This window comes from Pygocentrus nattereri, chromosome 2 (genome assembly GCF_015220715.1).
Source record: "Pygocentrus nattereri isolate fPygNat1 chromosome 2, fPygNat1.pri, whole genome shotgun sequence".
Classification (NCBI taxonomy): domain Eukaryota; kingdom Metazoa; phylum Chordata; class Actinopteri; order Characiformes; family Serrasalmidae; genus Pygocentrus; species Pygocentrus nattereri.
Window position 1 is genome coordinate 25772142 of NC_051212.1, and position 22675 is coordinate 25794816.

At 39.4% G+C, this 22675-nt stretch overlaps 1 protein-coding gene across 1 annotated transcript; it reads right to left on the reverse strand.

The window, feature by feature from the left end:
- Positions 1-2057: 2057 nt before the first annotated feature.
- On the reverse strand, positions 2058-13713 carry LOC108442818 (cornifelin-like). Its single transcript, XM_017723048.2, has 4 exons — positions 13540-13713; positions 11548-11654; positions 2531-2676; positions 2058-2252 (listed from the first exon to the last, which is right to left on the reverse strand). The coding sequence occupies exons 2-4, from the start codon at positions 11648-11650 to the stop codon at positions 2121-2123; spliced, it is 381 nt and encodes a 126-aa protein (XP_017578537.1). The 5' UTR covers positions 11651-11654; positions 13540-13713; the 3' UTR covers positions 2058-2120.
- Positions 13714-22675: the final 8962 nt, after the last annotated feature.

The following is a 22675-nucleotide window of genomic DNA, read 5'->3' on the forward strand; positions in this document are numbered from 1 at the left end:
TCTCAAAACAGACATCCGGTGGTAAAATTGCATTATCCCCCCTCCTCCTGCAAACTTTCCAAGCCAAACCCATTTTAAATAGCCTTTAAATAGCCTTAAATAGATATTGGTATCGAGCAGAAAACAGCAGAAAATGCTGGATTGGATATTGGAAGGTTAGAAGTATGTCCGATTTGGTCCTGTTACAAATCTAGCCTGAAACGGGACACACTCACACTGTGTGATGTTTTTTGTTGTGTGTTTCTGCCTGAGGGGTAGTAGAGTGAGGTAGCTTGAGCATAGTCTATTTTTTGACGCTTATCTTTAGAAGAGAGCACCAGTCAAAAGTAGCTGATTTTAAATGGCACATATCCTGTATTTTGATGTCTTATGTTGAGGATTAATGAGGTCAACTTATGACATTTGTTATTTACAATTTATACTGACAATTATATTTACATATTTATGTTTATATGACCATTTATATTTACAGTTATTTAATTTAAATTTTTTTTTTACATGACCATTTCCCACCATCTTTTTACCCTTAATCGAACAAGCTTTACTGAAATCAACATTGAACAGCTTAGTCTCCATGTATGGACTGTATAGATTTGGGGAGGGACCAACTTTAATAGTGTTGACATACTACATTAAACCCTTTCATTTTGACATGGGCCCTATACATGACATGGGCCCTTTAAAGCTACATAGATTTGAAGGAAGTAATAACAAATCAGTGTCAGTATTAAGCAATACACAGTTTCAAATGTGTGTGTGGTTGGTGACAATTTCTCATACATTTCAAAATGTATTGAAGGGAGACTTGAGCAAAATGTCCAATTACAGGGGTTTCAAACACCAAGATGAATATTTAAGATCATATATTACTAAACAATCCTGACCACGTTCATTTTAAAGCCACCTCTCCGTACAGCCCCCAGTTTTAGTTATGGCCGTAAAGTTTGAACAAATATTTCCACGAGTGTATTTGATGTGCTTTCAGCTCCCCTTTGACAACTAGACTTGCAGGCATTACTGGTTTATTACTGTGTTCCTGAATGTTTTCTTGACAAGGAACTGTAGTTGTTTCTCTTCTCTAGGGTCAAATTTGGTGCTACAGTCCAGTGTTGAAAACCTAAGTCCCTTAAGCCACAACTTCTTGTACGCTTACAAGGACTTTTTATTGAACATGCATGTGTGGTATCGCTTATTTCACAGCCAAATTTATATCATGCAGTTTGTGTCATCTATTTTGATGGTGCTGATATTTTAAGCAAAGAAAGTCTGTTTCCTACAGAAATGCAACTGTGTGGATGAATATGTGTGTTTCAGTGCTTTGTGTCAGCGATGCCAGGCCGAGATAACAGAGCTCAAGGGGCGAGGTGTCGAAGAACAGAAGGACTGATGGCAGGATTGATATCTCCTGAAATAAACTCACACTGCAGCTTCAGTCATCTCTCTCTCTCTCTGTAAAACACCACCAACCAATATATCTTGCAATAGTTTGCATTTTGCTACATTTTAACCACAGAGAGAAGTTAACCAGTGCCTAACCCAGTGAAAACAGGGATGTTTTTAATCTGACCTAAACAGCAAACAGGCTGAGAATAATGGCCTTCCGGGGGAAAAAAAAACATCACCCTGAAACTTTTTTCATGTAATGCATTCATCAGGTAGCCACTCCAATTATATAATTCTGTGATTATATTACATTAATCCACCTCTCCATCTAAACATAATCCTGTCTGAATAGTACTGAGGTCAATGACAGTTTACTGAATAAAGTATAAAAGTGAAAAGTATCACGGATAGTGTCTACATTTGTACAATAAACCAACAACACAAATCTTTCTGAACAACTCCTTTTTTTATTTATCAAAGTATAAAACCTGGCGCAAGAAGAAGTCAAAAGCAAAAAAAAAAAAAACCCAAAAAAATAACAACAACAAAAGAATCTGCCTGGAACTGAAATGACTTGTTTTGGTTATGACACATAAAACTAGAAATAATTGGCAGTTACTACATTATTAAGATAATCAGTTGTTATGAAGCTTAAGATGCTTAAAATACACTGGTTTTGTCTGAACGTGAACTTTTATTTCTGAACTGTAAAACAACAGCTGTGTGCAGCAGTCCGCTTAGGCACGAATTTGCTGAGTAACTACAGTAGAACTTGTGGCGTGAGCACGGATCTTTATCTCACGAGACATCTGGCACCAGGCACACGGGTAGCAGAAACACAGTGTGCAGCAGTCATCGCAGCAGGATCCCTGAGAGAGAAATGGAAAGAGAGATTTATGAAATTTTTCGTATTCTCTCACTGGTTGAGTGATCAGTCCCTGCTCTCATTCAATTTGTACCCTGAGACACAGAGACTGTGAGTCTGATTCACACCAGAAGTTTTGATCATATCCTCTAAATGGTGGGGAAAATCTATTTTTTGTAGATGTGAAACAAACTGTGGTCAGCCAGGTGCTACATGATTCTCAGAAATAACTCAGCCCCTTATTGGCTACAAAGACTATAGAAATGAAGTTGCTTGTCTTACATGAATGCCATAGCGCTCTCTCATCTTGCTGCGGAGGCAGCAGGAGACGGTCAAGCAGCAGTCCAGAAGGGGCAAGCAGAAACACCAGCCGAACTGTGAAACAGCCTGGCACTGCAAGCAGGGGAAACACCACAGGCCACAGCAACCTGCAAAAAACATAGAATGGAAGGGTCAGTGAACTGAAAATTTCAAGACACTGTTCTTCAAGTCAGGGCCTTTTCTGGACATTTCAGTAACTTAAACGACTTAATACCCAGGGACCCCTTGCTCACTTAAGATTATTATTTAATTTATTTTGATGAGGACCAAGAAAAATGATACAGATAACCTTCTCAGCATTCTAGTGTTACGATGCAGTATTTTTTTTCTACCTAAATAACTTTAAGCATAGTTTGATCTAACCCTGGTGGCAGTGGCAAAAAAGTTGCTTTTTTACCTTTAAAATGCTTTACTTCTTACATATTTAGGTAATATAAATATTGGGCAGTCGTGGGCTGGAGGTTAGGGAACCAGCCCTGTGACTGGAAGGTCGCTGGTTCGATCCCCAGCGCCAAGAGTCCATGACCGAGGTGTCCTTGAGCAAAACACCTAACCCCCAACTGCTCCCCGGGCACCATAGATAGGGCTGCCCACCGCTCCGGGCAAGTGTGCTCACTGCCCCCTAGTGTGTGTGTATTCACTAGTGTGTATGTGGTGTTGCACTCCATGGATGGGTTAAATGCGGAGGTGGAATTTCCCCGTTTGTAGGATTAAAAAAGTATCACTTAACTTATAATGTCTTTTTCTTTTTCCATTTGGTGACTCTTCCTCATGTTTCACGACTGTTTGTTCATCATAAACGTCACAGTTTCATGTTGCTCGCTCACAAAGATTAATCACACAGTATCTAAACCTTGATTAAACGTGGTTATAAATTATGTTTACAAGTGAATTTTTTTCTCTCAGCCTTTTCTCCTCTTTTTTCTATTTATTGGCTTCAGATGCACATCGCTGCTGTCAGAACAAAACTTTGTATCTCCAAAATGGTAACTTTACAGGAGAAGGAAAAACATGCATTACTTTTAATGTAAGTCAATGGAACCAGACATTTTTTGGTCATTTGCTTTGGTCCATTTGTAAAGAATGTAAAGGGCAACAGGTACTTTCACATTATGTTAAAAACTGAGGTTTTCTTCCAACAACTGCGATATTTTCATTTTTGGGGCATAACCTGTTGCTTTTGCCCTCCTTACTTGAGCAACTTAGACAACACAGTGGTATATGAATAACCCAAAATTGTTGGGGGGTCCACTGCTTGCCATTAGGCCCTAAGCAGCAACTTATGCCACATGTAGTCGGCACTGCTTGAATGTAATGATCTTTAAGATGCCAATGTAATGTACCAAATAATCTTCCAAATATCAGCTCTATACAGGGCTGTGCAAAAGTCGGAAAACCATCCTTTATTAATTTAATTTTCCATCAAAATGGCTATTAATTATGATTTTTTGTGTCATGAGAAAAGCAGAAAACAAATATCAAAACAGAAAATTAAACAGAAGGCTTAACAACCGTGTCCACCTTTGCCTTCCATTCCTTTCAGAAGACTTGCATTCAGTTTTTCTAAGAAATGTGCAGGATTATTTTTTCACTCCTTTTAAGTTCAGTCTTAGAAGTTTGTTTCATTTTCTGCTTTGCCCAATCCAAGTAATACCAGACATAATCAGTGATCTAAAGGTTTGGACTCTGATGTAGACAGGCCATTGTTCTGAGGCCACCAGTAGCTACTTTTATTTGAATATTTTCCTTTTATCTCCTTCCTTTTCTCAATAACTGCTTATTGATGCTACACATAATGTTGAGGTGTTTTCTCATAGAGGAAGGACAGACTTTTTTTTTTTAATCTGAAGCAAGAGTGGATCTTAATTTTCTCCTCTTTCTCAAAAATTAAAGCTTTAAGAACTATTTATCTAATGGTGACAGTTTTGGTGATCTGCAAGGTCTTGCACAGCTGTAGTCCTATTCTCTCAATAAGATTTTTTTAACTCCAGTTTTGAAATGATTATTTTGTAAAAGATCAAGTTATTTACATTTATCATCTGTTTGTCTGATCAGTTCATTAAATTATATCAGGTGTGCTGCTGATAAACCAGCCATTAGGGGTGTATTCCTGGTGCCGGTCCCAAGCCCGGATAAATGGTGAGGGCTGCGTCAGGAAGGGCACCCGGTGTAAAACTTGTGCCAAAACTATCATGTGGATTACAAATATGATTGCCATACTGGATCGGTTTACGAGGCCCGGGTTAACAACGACCGCCTCCGGTGCTGTTGACCAGCAGGGTGCCGGTGGAAGTTGGACTACTGTAGGTCGAAGACCATCAAAGTGGAGAGGAGGAAGGCGGGTTAGAAGGCAGCGAGAGAGAAGGAAAGGCAGGAGTGTGGAGGTTAAGGTAGGGACTCTTGCGAACAGCTTGTGAAAAGTGTTCTGGATGTAAAGAGAGTGTCAGACAGGATCATGAGCCTGAAGTTGGAGGTTGATGGTGTAATTTTGAATGTGGTCAGTTCATATGCACCACAGGTTGGTTGTCAGTTAGAGGAGAAAGAGAATTTTGGAGTAAGATGGATGAAGTGGTAGATGGTGTCCCTAGAGAGGAGAGATTGGTGATTGGTGCAGACTTCAATGGACATGTTGGTGAAGGGAACAGAGGGGATGAAGGGGTGCTGGGTATGTATGGTGTGAAAGACAGAAATGTGGAAGGTCAGATGGTTGTAGATTTTGCAAAGAGAATGGAAATGGCTGTGGTGAACACGTATTTTCAGAAGAGGGAAGAACACAGGGTGACATACAAGAGTGGAGGGAGGTGCACACAAGTGGATTATATCCTTAGCAGGAGATGCCACCTAAAGGAGATTGGAGATTGTAAAGTGGTGCCAGGGGAAAGTGTAGCAAGGCAGCATAGGGTGGTTGTCTGTAGAATGAGATTAGAAACAAAGAAGAGGAAGAGAGTGAAGAAAGAGCCAAAGATTAGATGGTGGAAGCTGAAGGAGGAGGATGGTTGCAGGCAGTTCAGGGAAAAATTGCAACAGGCCCTTGAGGGCAGTTAGGAGCTACCTGAGGACTGGGAAACTACGGCTAATGTGTTGAGAGAAACTGGCAAAAATGTGTTGAGTGCCTGATGAGTGGAGAAGTAGTGTACTGGTCCCCATTTTCAAGAACAAGGGTGATGTGTAGAGTGGCAGTAACTACAGAGGTATAAAGTTGATGAGTCACACCATGAAGGTATGGGAAAGAGTTGTTGAAACAAGGCTAAAACGAGAGGTTCAGATGAGTGAGTAACAGTTTGGTTTCATGCCCAGAAAGAGTACCACAGATGCATTTTTTGCATTGAGAGTGTTGGTAGAGAAGTACAGAGGTCAGAAGGAGCTACATTGTGTCTTTGTGGATCTAGAGAAGGCATATGATAGGGTGCCAAGAGAGGAACTGTGGTACTGTATGAGGTAGTCAGGTGTAACTGAAAAGTATGTTAGGGTGGTGCAGGACATGTATGAGGATAGTGAGACAGTGGTGAGGTGTGCAGTTGGAGTGACAAATGGTTTCAAGGTGAAGGTAGGGTTACATCAGGGATCAGCTTTGAGCCCCATCTTGTTTGCAATGGTGATGGAAAGGTTGACAGATGAGGTCAGGCAGGAGGCTCCATGGACCATGATGTTTGCAGATGACATTGTAATCTGTGGTGGGAGTAGAGAGCAGGTGGAAGAGAACCTGGAGAGGTGGAGGTTTGCACTGGAGAGGAGGTTAATGAAGGTCAGTAGAGACAAGACGGAATACATGTGTGAATGAGAGGGAGGCAGGTGGAAAGGTGAAGATGCAAGGAGTAGAGGTCGTAAAGGTGGATGACTTCAAATATCTTGGGTCAACCATCCAGAGCAATGGACAGTGTAGAAAAGAGGTGAAGAAGAGGGTGCAGGCAGGATGGAGTGGGTGGAGACGGGTGTCAGGGCTGATGTGTGACAGAAGGATAGCAGCAAGAGTGAAAGGGAAGGTTTACAAGACAGTAGTGCGTCCTGCTATGATGTGTGGTTTGGAGACTGTGGCTCTGTCTAAAAGACAGGAGGCTGAGCTGGAAGTGGCGGAGATGAAGATGCTGAGATTTTTCGTTGGGAGTGACAAGGATGGACCAGATTAGAAATGGGCAGATCAGAGGGACAGTGAAGGTGGAGCAGTTTGGAGATAAAGCCAGAGAGGCCAGGTTGAGATGGTTTGGACATGTGTTGAGGAGGAATAGTGGATATATTTGTCAAAGAATGTTGGAGATGGAGCTGCCGGGTAGAAGGAGAAGAGGTAGCCCTCAGAGAAGGTTTATGGATATCTCTTTGGCTCACAACGAAGGCGGTCGCGCTTTCTCCCTCTCCTCTCCCTTATCTCTTCTGCTTTGCTTCTGTGTCTAGTCTACTGTCTGAGCTCTTTACTGAGAGACTCTCTCCGCGCTGTTCTTCAAATCTAAAAAATGGATTTGATCAAATGGTCTTTCAACGCAATTGACACCATCTTCTCGACGAGAAGTCTTGGTTCAGGGGAACCAACCCGTCCTGCCGGAACATTTGCAGCTGGCAATATGATGGAGGCATGGGAGAGGTGGCGTGTCGTGTGCCTGGCGGCTCTCTCCGTGGAGGATATTGAGGACGTCTACCTATTTGGAACCATGATCACAGGTGTTTTGCTGATTGGATTAGGAATTGCCCTGGTGTATCGAAAAATTTGCAGAATGCAGCTGTCCACGGCCCCTTGAAGCTGCCCGACATGATTGACGTGGTGGGCAGAGGTGTCAACACTCAGACTTTGTAAGTCGTACCCTGGAGAACATTGTGGAGAAGTTGGCGGCTTTGCAAAGGAAAATGGATCGTTGGAGTGACCATAATAGGCTTGGTGAGCTACCGTAAAAAATACGGCTACTCGCTCGAAGCCTGCAACACCTTCTTATCTGCTTTCGGCTCCCCGTATCAGCATGGGCCTTGGCCTTGGCTGGTTCATCACATCTCCCCCCAGAGGAACACTGCTGCGAGACGCTCTTTTTATCCTCCTCCACTTCCCTGGATTCCTGCTGATTATTGCCTCTGCCTGGGTACGATCAAGGTTGTCTCCATGGCAATTTTGCTGTGTCATCGCCATACCACCCTGCGAACTGAGATACATGGAGTGGGATGCCAAGCAGGGCTCCTTCTCCCCCCCTCCCCTCCCTCCTACCCCTCCCCCTTCCCAACCTCGTTGCAAGTCATGGACTCTGTATGTGTGGAAATGTGTGCTAATGCTGAGGTGTTTTTTTCTCTCTGTTCCCGGACTGAGTTTCCTTAGGAAACTAAGGGGGGGTTGTCTCCTCCCTCACCCAATGTAATCCGTTTCTCTGTAGTTTTCTATTATTCCTGTCTTCCTGTCCTGTCTCCCCCCCATGTCATATTGTATGTGCTCGGATGGGTTGATAAAAATTTCGCTGGCTACTTTGGTGACTATGTGACAATAAAGGCTTCATCATCATCATCATGGATGTAGTGAAGGTGGACATGGAGATGGTTGGTGTAAAAGTAGAGGAGGCAGTGGATAGGGCAAGATGGAGGCAGATGATCTGCTGTGGCGACCCCTAAAGGGAGCAGCCGAAAGAAGAAGAAGAAGGTGTGCTGGTGTTGCAATTTAACAAAGAAGTCAAGGTAATCCTTTATTAGTCCCACAACAGGGATATTCTGTGTTACAGCAGCAAATGGAGAACACGGCACTCAAGAGAAAGAAGTGAGAAGAAAAAAATTAACACAAAGAGAATTAACAAGCAAGAAATTAACTTTGTTTAGTACTTAACAATGTTTTTTTTTTTACAGTTTGTTACTTGTTACTATATATATATATATATATATATATATATACATATAATACTAAACATAAAAAGTAAGATAAAAAAACATAAACTCTATCCTTCACAAAATTAACGGTATAAACAATTAGAAATAAACAAATGCTTAGATATTTTCACATGGATGATTGCACATAAGGTACTGGTTTATATTACACATGGGATGGTGAGGAGTTAACAATATAAACAATTATAAATAGAAAGCTAAAAATGGGGGTGGAGGGGGTTCTACTGGGAGAAGTGCTGGTTGTACAGTCTAACAGCAGCAGGAAGGAAGCAGTCCTTCACACAATTGGGGTGAGGCAACCTGTCACTGAAGGAGCTGCCCAGAGCTGTCAGAGTCTCATGCATGGGGTGGGAGCTGTTCTCCATCATGGATGCTAATCTGGCTAACATCCCACCATTTGCACTGGGTCTATGGGGCTTCCCAGGACAGCCCCATTTATGCAATGACTGAACTGAGCACAGAGGAGCCAAATCTGTGTTCTTCTAACTGTATTTTTCTAACCAAGACATTAATAACTTTCTTGAAAACACTAATTTCCTGTGGTGTTGTACTGGGTTTTTGTTTATTTGTATTTATTCTAACATTATGTTAGCACACCTTATTACTAGTGGGCTGACTGATTATAGCACTTACAGAAAGAAATCTTTTCTCCAAAGGATGACTTTTTTTTACTTGTAAAGTTTTGAACTGTTAATGTGCTGAAGGTGCCCCCGTTACTTGAGGATGTTAACATAAGGTACCTATAGAATGTGCACTGAGACTGAGGAGCCTGGGCCTGGTAGAGGACATATGCAAAGACTATGAGTAGTGACTGGTTATTACTAAAGTTTGTGGTTATTGTCTAGTTACAAAACTACTGCCAGTCAAGCGAAAGAAGATTTACAGAACACATACAGTTTTCAACATAAAGTGACACACTAGCAGTACTGTTTGCTCAATAGCAGAGCTGTAGGTTTTTTCTCAGGAAATGGATGAAAAAGTATGTTCTGTTAAGTTTTCAAGTGAAAATAGCACATTCTCTACAAAGAATACATTTATATAATGCAAAATTATGTTTATTTGCTGAATGTATCAAATTGTGAGAAAAATGAAACCTAAAATGTGGTCTGTGCAAAAGTTTTGGCACACTTTATAATTTATGTTTTTCCCAATATGTTAAATTAAGCAAATTAAAAAGAAGCTGTGCGCGAAAATTTGTAGAAAATGTTTATGTTTTTATATTCACATTTAAGTTTGCTCCCTTTACAGGATGTTATTTTCACTTAGCAAATCGATAAAGCATATAATATAACTAGGAATATCTGAACTTGTAACTGAAGGGCTGATCCACAGCACTACTTTCTAAAATAATAAAATGCCTCTGTTCACCACTCTATGTAACCGTCTCCCTCACATATAATGTCTCAGTTTAAACCACAGCAGTGAGTATATATTCTTGAAATTGTTTACGTGTAACCTGAGATCCCTGTGCTGTTATTCCATTATGCTAACACCAGCATATTTCTCCTCCATCAACAAACAAAGTGTCCTTTACTTCCACACTGAATCACTCTCTGTTCTCCTACTACTCCTCTTCCTTTTCTCTGTCTAATCCTTCTATTCACACACATTCTAATTCACTTGTATTTATATGTATCGACTAATCCCTAAAATGGAAAGAGATGTTAGTAGTTCTTATCAGAAGCGCTGCTAAAAACATCTGAACTCCCCACACCCCCCCACCATTTCCGTTAAGAAAGTGCAAAACTTCTGCATGGTGCTTTGTATGTCTGCTTTGTGGCACGGAGGGGATACGTGTGAGGCCAATAGTTTCAGCTACAGGCAATCATAACAGGATGTATGGCCAATGAAGACTTAAATTTGAATGTTATTTTCTTTTTCCAAAAGCCGATATTCTAAAACACCTCATTTCAGCTCAATAATAAAACTGCTGTAATATGCATATGTTGTATTTTCATTTGGAATGACACATTAGTGACCATGATTTATTTTTGGCTGCTGAATTCTGTAAGCTTTCCTCTGTTACTTTACAATCTATAGGGGGCCACTTACATCCCAACAGACTTATTAAATTAAATATTAAATTAAATTAAATGGCAAATTTTTTCCCATTCGTTCTGTAAGTTTGTACTCCTTGCAACAAAAGACTAAGCCACATTTGAGTTTTCATGAAACTACAAAGACAGCCATGTGAACTAAGACTTGTCAATAAAACTTCAGATTAACAGCTATGACTTTCCCTCACTGGCCTCTTTATTAGGAGCACAATTCTAATAAAGGATATGACCCCCCCGTGCGCTCTGAACATCCTGAATTCTTCATGACACAGATTCAACTCATCGTCATGCTCATGGAAGCACTTTGAGATGACTTTGCTTTGTGACAAGGTGCTTTATCAAGACAAAATATTTGCTAAAAAATAAATAAAAGGGCCATTAAGGAATGTACATGGTCAGCAATGATACTCACATAGTATGTGGCACCACTGTTTTAAAAAGTGGTTACTGAGTTACTGCAGTTCCTGTTAGCTCAAACAATTCTAGCCATTCTTCTCCAACATGTTTCTGCCCATAGAACTGCTCCTGGGTTTTTTTTTTTGTTAGTTTGTTTTTTTTTTCACACATTTTTGTGTTCAGTCTAGAGACTGCTGTTTGTGAAAATCCCAGGAGTTCAGCAGTTCAGTACTCAAACCACCCCATCTGGCTCCAATAGCCATGCCATGGTCATTTAGCCTATTATCATGTTTGACATGAACTTTAATGGAAGTGCTTAAATGATTGGCTGATGAGATCATTCAGATAACTGGATGACTGAGTAGGTGTACTGGTGTTCCTAAAAAAATTGGAGAGTGTAGCTTTCCCATATTAGCCAATAATTGTTACTGCAGGACATTCCACTTCTTTCCGTATTGTATATATATGTAACCAAAAATTGGCATAAGACAATCTCATTACATTCATGTACACTGAAGCTCAGAACATTTTATACTTCTCCTGTAAAATGACCATTTCAAAGGAGCAAGGTTTTGTTAAATGAGTAATATGTTGGTTAATAACCACCACATGTTTGCCAAATAATTAAATTACCCCATAATTCTACCTTGATGCACACTCATGTGAGTACTGACTTACATGTGCCCATGTCTGAGCAGCAGTCGCAGAGGCCTGTGGTCCATGTGCCAGAACTATGGGTTGTATGGGTTGTCACTGAAACAACCTGCTGCTGGACTGCCATGACTCTTAGAGAGAGAGAGAGAGAGAGAGAGAGCGAGAGATAGAGAGAGAGAGAGAGAAAGAGAAAGAGAGAGAGAGAGAAAGAGAGAGAGAGTGAGAAAGACAGAGAGAGAGACAGAGAGAGAAAGAAAGAAAGAAAGAAAGAAAGAAAGAAAGAAAGAAAGAACTGTAATTGGAGACTGCAGTGTAATACTCAAAGACAAATCATGAGTAAATGTGTTGACTAAATCTGACTTGCCAACAATGGTCACACAGGTTTGAGTGGAAAGCATCTAGCTATTGTTGAAAAAGCAAACTCAACCTTTCTGTTGATAAAGTTACCTTGTGGCAGAGATGTGTCAGAAATATCATGTTGTGCTATTGGGTAAACCTCTGGACAAGTTTAGACATAATCCTCAAAGTAGATCTTAGCCCGCCACCACATATATAATCAGTCTTATCTGCAGACAAAGTCTAAGAGAAATAGTTTTTGGAACACTTGGTCACCAAGAAATTCCGCAATAATGAACTTAATAATGAAACACAAAAACAGAGAAGTGGAGAGCATTTCAGAGGTGTTGCATAAACCTGTGACATGAGTTAATTTCACAAGCCATAAAAAAGCCTACCATATAATAGATTAAGGGCTGGTTTCTTAGGCATGGATCAAAAGTAGTCTTGGGATTGAACTTTAATGCCAATGGTAAATCTTCATTGGAGTGTTTTTCAGTCTGGATTTAGGACTAACTTGGGTCTGGGAAACTGGCCCTTAACATTTTATGATTTATCATCATGGTTATACATGGAATGCCAAAATGCTAAAGCATAAACATGACTAATTTGAGTCTGATAAGAGTGTTTATCTGCAAATGTGTTGTTTAATTTTATTACTATAATAAACTACATACTACACTTTATTATAGTAAAGTGGTACAGTCAGTGGGGGCGGGTCATTAGACAAGTCAGACTTACATCTTTCTAGGTAAGCAAAAAATCTTAAAAGTGCCAAAATTAATGAGGTTTTTCTTGCTTGAGTTAATGGACCTAAATTAACAGGCCTATTGCATACTAAGTCTTATTACTCAGTAATTACAGGGATTCCAGTGCAAAAGCATTGTGCTGCTCTTATATACAGAAGTACGTAGTAAAACTTTGGACCCACCAGTGAGCCCTGGCCATTTAAGTGGTTAAATATTATCAGGGTTAAATATTAACTCCATCATTGCTTTTATAAACTGCCTTACTAGTTTTATAGTCAGTATATGAAGAGGCAGTATAGTTTTAGACCAACAGCATGTAGTCTAAAGGAAATGTGCACATCTACTTCTCAATAGACTTTGTTATCTGTTTAATATTATCTTTGGACACATCTGTTTTAAGTGTGTACGGTCCATATATCGAAATTAAGCTGCAAAACAGACTGTATTTAATTACTGGTAAAGCAGTATGAATACATCTGAGGTCAGCAAGGAGACAACACTTTTTTCTAGGGTAGTAAATCTCTGTTTGAAGTTGTTTGTCTCCCTCTCCACCCTTCCATTTCCTGTCTTCATCACGAGAACCAGTAGAAACACTTCAGAGGTCTTCATTGCATTGCTCTATGTAGTGTATGTGTGCTTTTAATGACGTAGCTCCAAATTCACCATCAAAACACTTAAACTACATTACGTTACTGCAAGTTTAACGTCTAGCCGCCACCATTTCAACGTGCCAGTAAAACCACATAGCGTAGCCTTAAATCCGTATCTCTTTCAAAATGAGTGGAGGACATGAAACTTACTTAAGACTTTCTCCTCCGCACTGAACCATTATAAGTGAAAGCGACAGAAAAAGACGACAAGCGTGTGTTAAAAAAAGAAAAGTAGGCCTAAAAGTAATTAAGAAATACATTTTTGTCTATTAAGCACTTACCTGTGGTGTTTGGTGGTTCGAAGGAAAACCTCTAAATCCTCTGGTAACTCAAAATGAAAGAGTTTGTGGAAGCAGAAAACTTTTCTTTCCGTGGAAACTAAGAAAACGTCTCCAGCAGAGCATCCACTGAGTGCAGGAGGCCCACACCGTCCCCAGTGAGGGCTGTAAAGGCCACGCCTCCACTCTTCACCAGCAGTGGTGTTTTACAGTTCTGGGCAGAGAAAGGCCGTGAACGGCCGCTGCAGGTGTGTTGCTCAACTGAAAAATGTAATAAAAGAGCAGAACGAGATCAGAAGTATAAGCCGTATAACTGAGGGCATGAAATGACACGTTAGGCGAAGTTGTCAGGCAGGTTTAGGCCCATGTACTTTTTAATAATGTGCGTTGAGAGTGGGCTTTACACGTTCAAGGCCTATCAGTGCTATGCTAATATCACATAAATCATAGAAATACGTGGCTTTTTTGCGTTATACGTTGGCTGTTGTTTATTTCACACATATTATATCCGCTATCAAAGTGCATATTCGAAGGAAACCACATTTTCCCACTAAGAAGAGGCGAGAAGTGCAAGGGAGGGGTGAATGCGTTAACTGCACGTAACGGTCTGCTGCGCACACACACACACACACACACACACACACACACACACACACACACACTCTCTATCTCTCTTTCCGTCTGCCTCAGGGGTCAGAAAGAGAGTCAGTGTAAATGGCTCATGATTGGCCGCCTTTAACTTTCATTTCATGAAAATCAGCAGACTTTTCATAACTTTCGGTTTTGGTAAAAAAAAAAAAAAAAAAAAAAAAGTTGGCAAGCGGGGAGGAGGGGGAAGGGAGTTGATGCTCCAGTGAGTATAGACCACGAAACAGCTTCTCTTTCCTCACCCTAAGCTGTTGTTACTAAATTATTCAAATTTTTTGTTTGATATAAATGAGCCTATAATTCTTTGTATACTGTACAGAACCGATGTAAATGTATCGCAAAGACTGCAGTAATTCCACTGTATGCCTGAAATACAGACTGCTGTAAAGAGCGATGTATTATGGGAAGTTAATATGTCCCCTATTGAGTTCACCTCGTTGTGAAGCTTCCCAGCAGTCCTTGCAGTTTTGCTCATTTTTGTTCATTTCCTTTTACATTTCCATCTAACAGTTCATTTCACAGTTTTTATTTAGTTGCATTGTGTTATTCCCATCGCGAGCTTTACAGAAGTTTGAAAACACACAGTTACAACATATATCCCCCATTGAGCAAGCCAGAGGCGGAGGAAAAACTCCCTCAGACTATAAGAAGAAACCTTGGGAGGAACCAAGACTCACAAGGGGAGACCCATCCCCCTCTGGTCACACAGTATTTACAGTTTAATAAGCTAAATACCAAATAAAAGCTAAGAGGATCTCAGTTGAAGAAATGTATTCTGGAGCAGTGGAAATGTATTCTGGAGCAGTGGAAATGTATTCTGTGGAGTGATTAATCACGATTCTCTGTATGTCTGGTGGACAAGTCTGGGTTTGATGAATTCCAGGAGAACATTACCTGCCTGACTGCACTGTGCCAACTGTAAAGTTTTGTGGAGGGGGTATAATGCTATGGGGTTGGTTTTCAAGCGTTGGCCTAAGCCCCATGGTTCCAGTAAAAAGAAATTTTAATGCTTAGCATACCAAGACATTTTGGACAATTTTATGCCATTCATTATTAGTTTTTGTCTTTCTGAGATTTCTCCGGATTCTTTTAATGGTATTATGTACCATAGATGATGAAATCCTAAGGATTTATGTAGAAAAACATTATTCTTGATTTGTTGCACTGTCTGTGCAATCTTTCACAGAGTGGTGAATCTCTCTTCATCTTTACTTCTGAAAGACTCTTTTTTGGGATGTTCTTTTTATACCCAGTCACGTTAATGACCTGTTGCCAATTAACCTAACTAGTTATGTGATGCTCCACCAGGTGGTTTACCAGTCTTTTGCTGACCCCGTCCCAACTTTTTAAAAATGCGTTGCTGGCATTAAATGCTAAATGAGTATATATAAAAATATCTAATATTCAAGATTTGATTTTGTTTTTGTCTTTGTGCTATTTTCAATTAGAGTTTAAATGATTGGCACATCTCTGCATAGTGTTTTTATTTGCATTTTGCACAGCTTTCCAACTTTTATGGAAACAGCGTTGAAATTCATTAGACTTCAAATAACCAAGGGCATTACACCTACTGAAAAATACTGTAGCTTGAATTATAATTTATATCATAAACATCATAATTGCTTAATGTGCAATCCCCAAACAATATCAGTGATGAAGGAGCTGATCAGAGTAATTCATAACTCACTGTAGATGAATCAGGCCCAATTCTACCAGAGCAGTGTTACCAACCTTGGTCCCAGAGTTCCAAACTGCATCTAACATTCTGCCCCTCCTTTACCTAACACTAATGAATCTGAACCAGCCAGTGAAGCACTTCTGAAGAAGTTAATTAGCTGGAGCAAGTGTGGCAAATTGCAGTTGGAACTAGATTCAGGAAAGTAGATCTCCAGGACCAGGGATGACTGTTACAGAGCATTAGACACCTGTTCAGTATTTTTTTTTGTAGATGTTGCAGCTGAGGGCGCCCTTACTCTAAAACGCACACTTGCATATATGTTAAATGTCCATAAGTTTGTAGACACCTGTTGAACCAGTGGTTTTTTTCTTACCCACCATGCTGCAGCAACAGCCTCAACTTTTTTTTTCGATACATTTGTGTTCAGAACTCCCTATATATGAACCCTGAGCCAGCAAGGGGAGGCACCCCCTTGGAAGAGAGATTTAATGAAAAACAAATAATGATGATTGTAAAAAATATGTAATTGTGATTTTTTTTCAGTAGGTCCCCAGACTCAAAAACTATCATGTGTCTTGTAGAAATTTTGTTTGTTTGTATGACATTATATAAACCTGTAGGATTCTTGTTGAGTGGAGTCATATAAACCTCAGGAACCTTCAGTGCCATCCAAGTGGGTCACTGTTACCTCAGTCATATCATTGTGTATGAAAGAATGTAAAATACTTCATTGTGATAAAGAAAATAAATAAATACATAAATAAATAAAATCCAAAAATAATAATAAAAATAACTACACACTGTGTGTTTAAGTGGCACGTGGATCATTTCTGCTTTCTTTGTTTTGTTTTGTTTTTGTTTGTTGTTGGATGCAAAGTCAACAATGATAATAAAAACAATGTTAAGAAGATGAAGAAAGCTGCATACCTGTGGATCTCCTAATGGTTTGGTGGCTCTTGGCTGCTGCTTACAGCCCTGGACCTTGACCTTGGTTAGTTAGGTCAAAGACCTTATATGGATGGCATTATTTGACTGGCGTCTAATATGACTACACTGGGGCAAAGGCGAATGTACAGCCCAGAAAACCTTATGACCAAGTTAATCTGCTCCTGTTGGCAGTGATTTTGTAAGGAGAGTGTACAAGCTGTGTGTACTGTGTGCCTACATATACATGTAGATATTGCACTGACAACTGGAATGTACATCAATGCCATTGTCATACTGGTCCAGGAAACTTGCCATAACTCTCAGAAGCTCTGAAAAATGATGCCTGAGTTGTGTGCAGCAACTAGTGTAACATTATGTGGAGAGCTAACTTTTTATGACAAGCTACTTGCGTCACTAACATTATGAAAAATGATAGAAAAAAGCCATTTCTACTATGTAAAAAAACATTCTGCATGTTTTGTGTAAATTATATAGGACCAAATCCATATTTGACAAACATAAGTTTTTACAATTCCTTATGACAGTGAATTATTTTCCATCGCATTAATAATTGAGTTCATGGGAGCCTAACACTGACACATGCTCCTCTCTTCAGCATCAGATTTGAAGTAAACGAAGCCAAAATGTTTTTGAACTCGGTTGAGAAATGTAAACATTGTGGTACATTTTATCCAGAAAAACTGCAGCTCCTCAGTTTACTTGTATTTGTTTACAGGCCAGTCTTGCGCCGACCAGTATGGCAGACACATTGACATATCACAGCAACAGGCCAAAGTGGACAGACTGGTGACTATATCCATCAGTTAATCAATCAATCGTTATTTAATTCTCATTTACAATGTAGCTGAGCCAATGCAGAAATCAGCAAATGAAAAGATTGGATTGTAGAATCATATCAAATGTTCAAAAAGTAATAATAAGAAACATAACAAAAATCAAATCTGAATAAATTTAAATATAATATAATATAATAATGTAATACATAACAGAACATATAGGGATAAAATAAACAAAAAATATTTAATGAAATGAATAAAGAAATAGAAGATGTAAAACAATAACTTGGCACTAGCTAAGAAGTAAAAGTTGACAATAAACAAGAAGAGTAATAAAAAGTTAAACACAACAGTTTTAGGCTGAGTAGAGGTAGTCGGAAAGTAAACAGTTCATGTGACGCCAGCAAGTTTCCGGTAATGAATTCCAGCTCACTGGTCCACTGTAGCTAACCTGAAGGGTACTTGAAGGGTAATCCAGTCACTTGAACAGATCTGGTAAAATGCATTATGTACAATGAAACATGCCCAGTAAGTGCTTTATATACTCAAAGAATGTAATGAATCTTAAAGCAGTGTGGTATACAGAGTCTAAATATTTCAGAGTAGTTGCAGATGCATATCTGTCAAATCACATTCATCCAGAAGAGACAATGGTGTTGCTTCAAAGATTTTTTCCTTGTGTGCATTGGGAAATATTCTTTATTTCGAAACAGTAGGCCACGTTTTTGCCTCAGTTTATGTGTCAGCTTGTTAACATGGTATTTCAAAGCGCATTTGTTGTACTCACTAACTCTTTCAGTGTCAGGTTCCTTCAGAGTTTGATTTTAAAAGTGCTAAACTGTTAGAGGGTCTGGGAAACAGCATTAATTCAGCTTTCTCAACATTTAAGACTGGTTTATAATTGTAAAAAGCAGATAGTAAGGCATTAAAAGAATGCTGCGGCCTTTTCACTTCAGTAACAATATAATCAGCTGAGCAGTACAAGATAGTGTTATTGGCATATTAATGTACTTTGCAGTCAACAACAGAGGAGGCAATGTCTCACACATACATTATCTAAGCTGCTTACCCTCCAGGGTTGCAGAAATGTGCTGAAGCCTATCGTAGCACTCATTGAGTGGAATGGAGGTAACACCCTAGACAGGTCAGCAGTCCATCAAAGACATATACATTCACATCGAGGGGCAATTTAGCATCTCCAGTTCAACCTGACTGCACGTCTTTAGACTGTAGGAGGAAACCAAAGCCCCCGGAGGAATCTCATGCAGACATGGAGAGAACCTACAAACTCCACACAGAAAGGGTCCTAGTCACCTGGCCAGGGAATCAAATGCAGACCCTCTCTGTAGATAATTGCAAGATTTAATTGCAAGCACAAGTTTCAGGGTCTGTGAGGCAGTTTGAGGGTAGAGGGGTGATCAGAATGGCTTAATGATAATAAGATTAGCTGAGTTAATTAAAAAAGCCATCTTTCCACTTTATTCCCATGTTGCGTGGCTGTTCCTAGATCACTTGCTAGCGATTACAGGGATAGCTGTGTACTAATTTCTAATTTCAGTTTAAGAATCATGTAAAACACATTGTAACTTTATACATTTTAGCCCAAAGTTTTATTACAGACTTAAGAATAGCTCCAGTAGTTTGCACTGAAGTCTTTGTAGTTACTGAATAACAAGCCTGTGTATGTAATAAGCCTGGAATGTTAAGGGGTTAAAATCTACGAGCCAAGCTTGCTGGGATGAATCCCATCATTCCTATAGAAGGATGAGAAGATCCAGAAAAGATTAAAATTGTTGATTAAAAACACTTATTCACTAGACAAACTTCCTGAAGCCAACTGTAGAGGTTTAACAAACAGCTAAAATGTCCCAGGCCTCTTCCCAGGGAGGGGAATAGGTGATAAGGAGATAAATATCTTTCTGCCACAGTTTCTGAGTACATTAAACAACTGTGTGAAGTTTTTTGTCTTTGATTTTGCTGCAGCCTATTTGAATAAAAACTGAGCGTTTTATCTGAGCGTTCAGATTATTATCAGCAGTGAGGAGGTTTTGTCATGTCATTTACCTTGGCCCCTGAGAGGGAGTAGGTGATTGCAACGTCTCCCCAACAATCAATATGGTTGGTGGAGACTACAGCATGAACAGCGGGGTCCGGCAAGAATGCCAAGTTCACATATGTCTATGATTGCACACAATTGAACTCCTGTTTCAGTAATGGGTGCACCTTCAAGTAGCTGAATTCACTAATTAGAAGGGGTGCTTGGATGCTTTTAGACATACAGTGTACCTCACACTTCTCAACACTTGTATATAGGCCTATATACTCATATAGGCCAACTTCACAAAATCACTCTCTCACATCCTCACCAGTGATAGACATGTTAAACAAATTCTGTTCTTGGGGAAAAGTACTGGATTTGTTGGGTAAAAGTAAAAAAAATACCTTTTTTAAAAAATTGCAAACTTTGTTTCTACTTCTAGCAAATATACAGAAATGCTTGCTTTTAAATGTTCAAAATATTCAATCTATTATGGTTATGTTATATTATTTAGATGAACCATTTCTATTAAACCCTGTGGCTGCAGACATAAAAACAAAGTACAAAACAGGCAAATTTGGTTGTTTGTTTAAAAAAATGTTTCATTAGTCAGAAACAAGTTTCGTTTTCAGTATTTCATAAATTTGACTCCCGCCCCCAACACAGAATATCATCAACTATCAGTTTGAATACACCCACACAGCATTATAGTGTATTGTATGTCATACTGTAAATACTGAAAGTTTGTCAGACTGATTACAGTTGCTCAGCTTTGATTGAACAATCTGTGGTAGGCCTGGGATATACAGCAGATTGTGAAAACAGCCAACATTCCTCTCCTTTACTTTGTCACTCTACTTAATCATATTAAGATGAAAGGTCAGATATTCTTTTCAGAGTAATCAACATATTGTGAAATGAAATGTATCAAAAAATGGAAGTATGTTAATAGAATACAGATCCTTGAAAATACTTAAGTAAAGTAAGTAAAGGAGAGGAATGTTGGCTGTTTTCACAATCTGCTGTATATCCCAGGCCTACCACACATAGGATAACCTATAAGCTACTAGTTAGCTTTTAAATCATATAAAAAAATATAGCTGATTATTATTTCTATTAACTAAAAATTAGATTTTCAACATCTCACTTTACAAAAGATATTTCAGCATTAACAGGCTGTAATGTTCAGAGCTCTAGACAAACTAAGAGATTGTTGAGGGCTCCCCCTACTGACCAGATATTAACACCGTGCCAATGCTAACCCATATAACCACATTCATTTTGTTACTGTCCACCATAGCTTGTCATACACACACACACACACACTACACACTTAAAAAAGACTGTTCATCAAGGGTTCTTCACTAAAAGAACCCTTGAGTGTTCTTAACCCTTGAGTTTTACTAAAGAAAATGGTTCTGTATAGAACCACAAACAATCAAACTCACTTTGCATGATTGAGTTCTTCAGATTGATGGAGAATGTGCTGTCTGATTCTACATAGAACCTTTTTGTAAAGGGTTGTATATAGCACCTTAAAGGGCCCTGCTATTGTTATAAGCTCACATCGTAACAATAACCACACCCTTTTCAAAAAGGTTCTATATAGAACCATCTACAGTACATTCTCCATCAATCTGTAAAACCCTTTCACAATCTTTTAATCATGCAAGGGGTTCTTTGAGTGTTCATGTGTTCTGTACAGATTTTTTTGTTAAATAAAGGACCACCTTTTTTAACCCTTTCAACCCCAAGGCCAATGTGTTTATAGCTACAGAGCATAGAGGCCCACTAAAATAAAAAAAGAAAACTTTTTAAATACAAATTTAAATAAATACAGTTTTGTTAAAAAAAAACTAAAAGTAGATGTGGACAGTGATTTGGAACTGCAGTCCATCTCGTTTTCAGTGAAAATACTCCACTGGCTTTCCCACAAGAGTAGCTGTTTGGTCTTGAAATGTCTCTGGTTTTGAGGGTTTTAGCACCTCATCTGATATAGCCATACCCCAGTCCACTCACTGGGCTTTTGGATTAGTGTTTTCACAGCCCACGATAATAAACCTTACTTTGTATCTGCTCCTTTGTCACTGGCAAAGGTGTAAGTAACAAATTACATTTACGCTCATTACTGTAATTGAGTACTTTTCCCTTTTACAGTACTTTTTGGAGTAGAATTAAATCAGAGTACTTCTACTTGAGTTCATGTTTAATGAAATACTTTTAATTTGCTACTTTAATTTTCATAAAGTTACTGAGTAAAAATTTATCAGCTTATCACATGACCCTGGCAAGGATGGCTGCATAGTGCGGGAGCTCCTCTCAAATTCGCACAAAAACTACCCCAAACAACTCGGTTTTGATTATGATATTTGATAAGGAGTGTGACGTTTTTACTGACAAGCTCGCGACTTGCGAAGATGACGCCGACGCCGAGGCTAACAGCATGACTAATGTGGCTAAGGTGCTAGCCAAGCTAAAAGCTCTCCGTTCTGGGTTTGGTTCTGAGCTCGACAGAATAGACAACTGTCTGGGTGAATTGGCGAACTCTGTCACGGTGATAGAAAACAAGCTAGTTGACATCAAATGAGATGTCACGGCCAACAGAAAATGCAATGGTCCTCAAATTTCAAGACGAAGAGTTCGTTCTACATACCACAAGGCAACGAGACATCATATATGATGAAACCAAACTTTCATTCGCCCAGGATCTCCCTGCAGAAACGATCAGACGGAGGCGCAAGTTCGACGGTGTCAAGACGTTCTTCACTGATATGGGGACGTTCCATCATCACCCATGCAAGCTAAGGGTGCCACACCGCAGGAATATCCAGTTGTTCTGATCGCCGCAAGAAGCCGAGGATTTCTACCGTAATATCAATGCCAGGTAGACGGTGTGGTCACGTTAACACTATGCGTCTTTACAGAAAAGGGATGAGAGTACGTACTGATAAGTATAAACATAAGATTTTTGTCCCAAACTAAATCAGACTGAATTATGATTTAACCATGTTACAGTGATTAGTGGGACAGGACACTGCAGGTTAACGATAC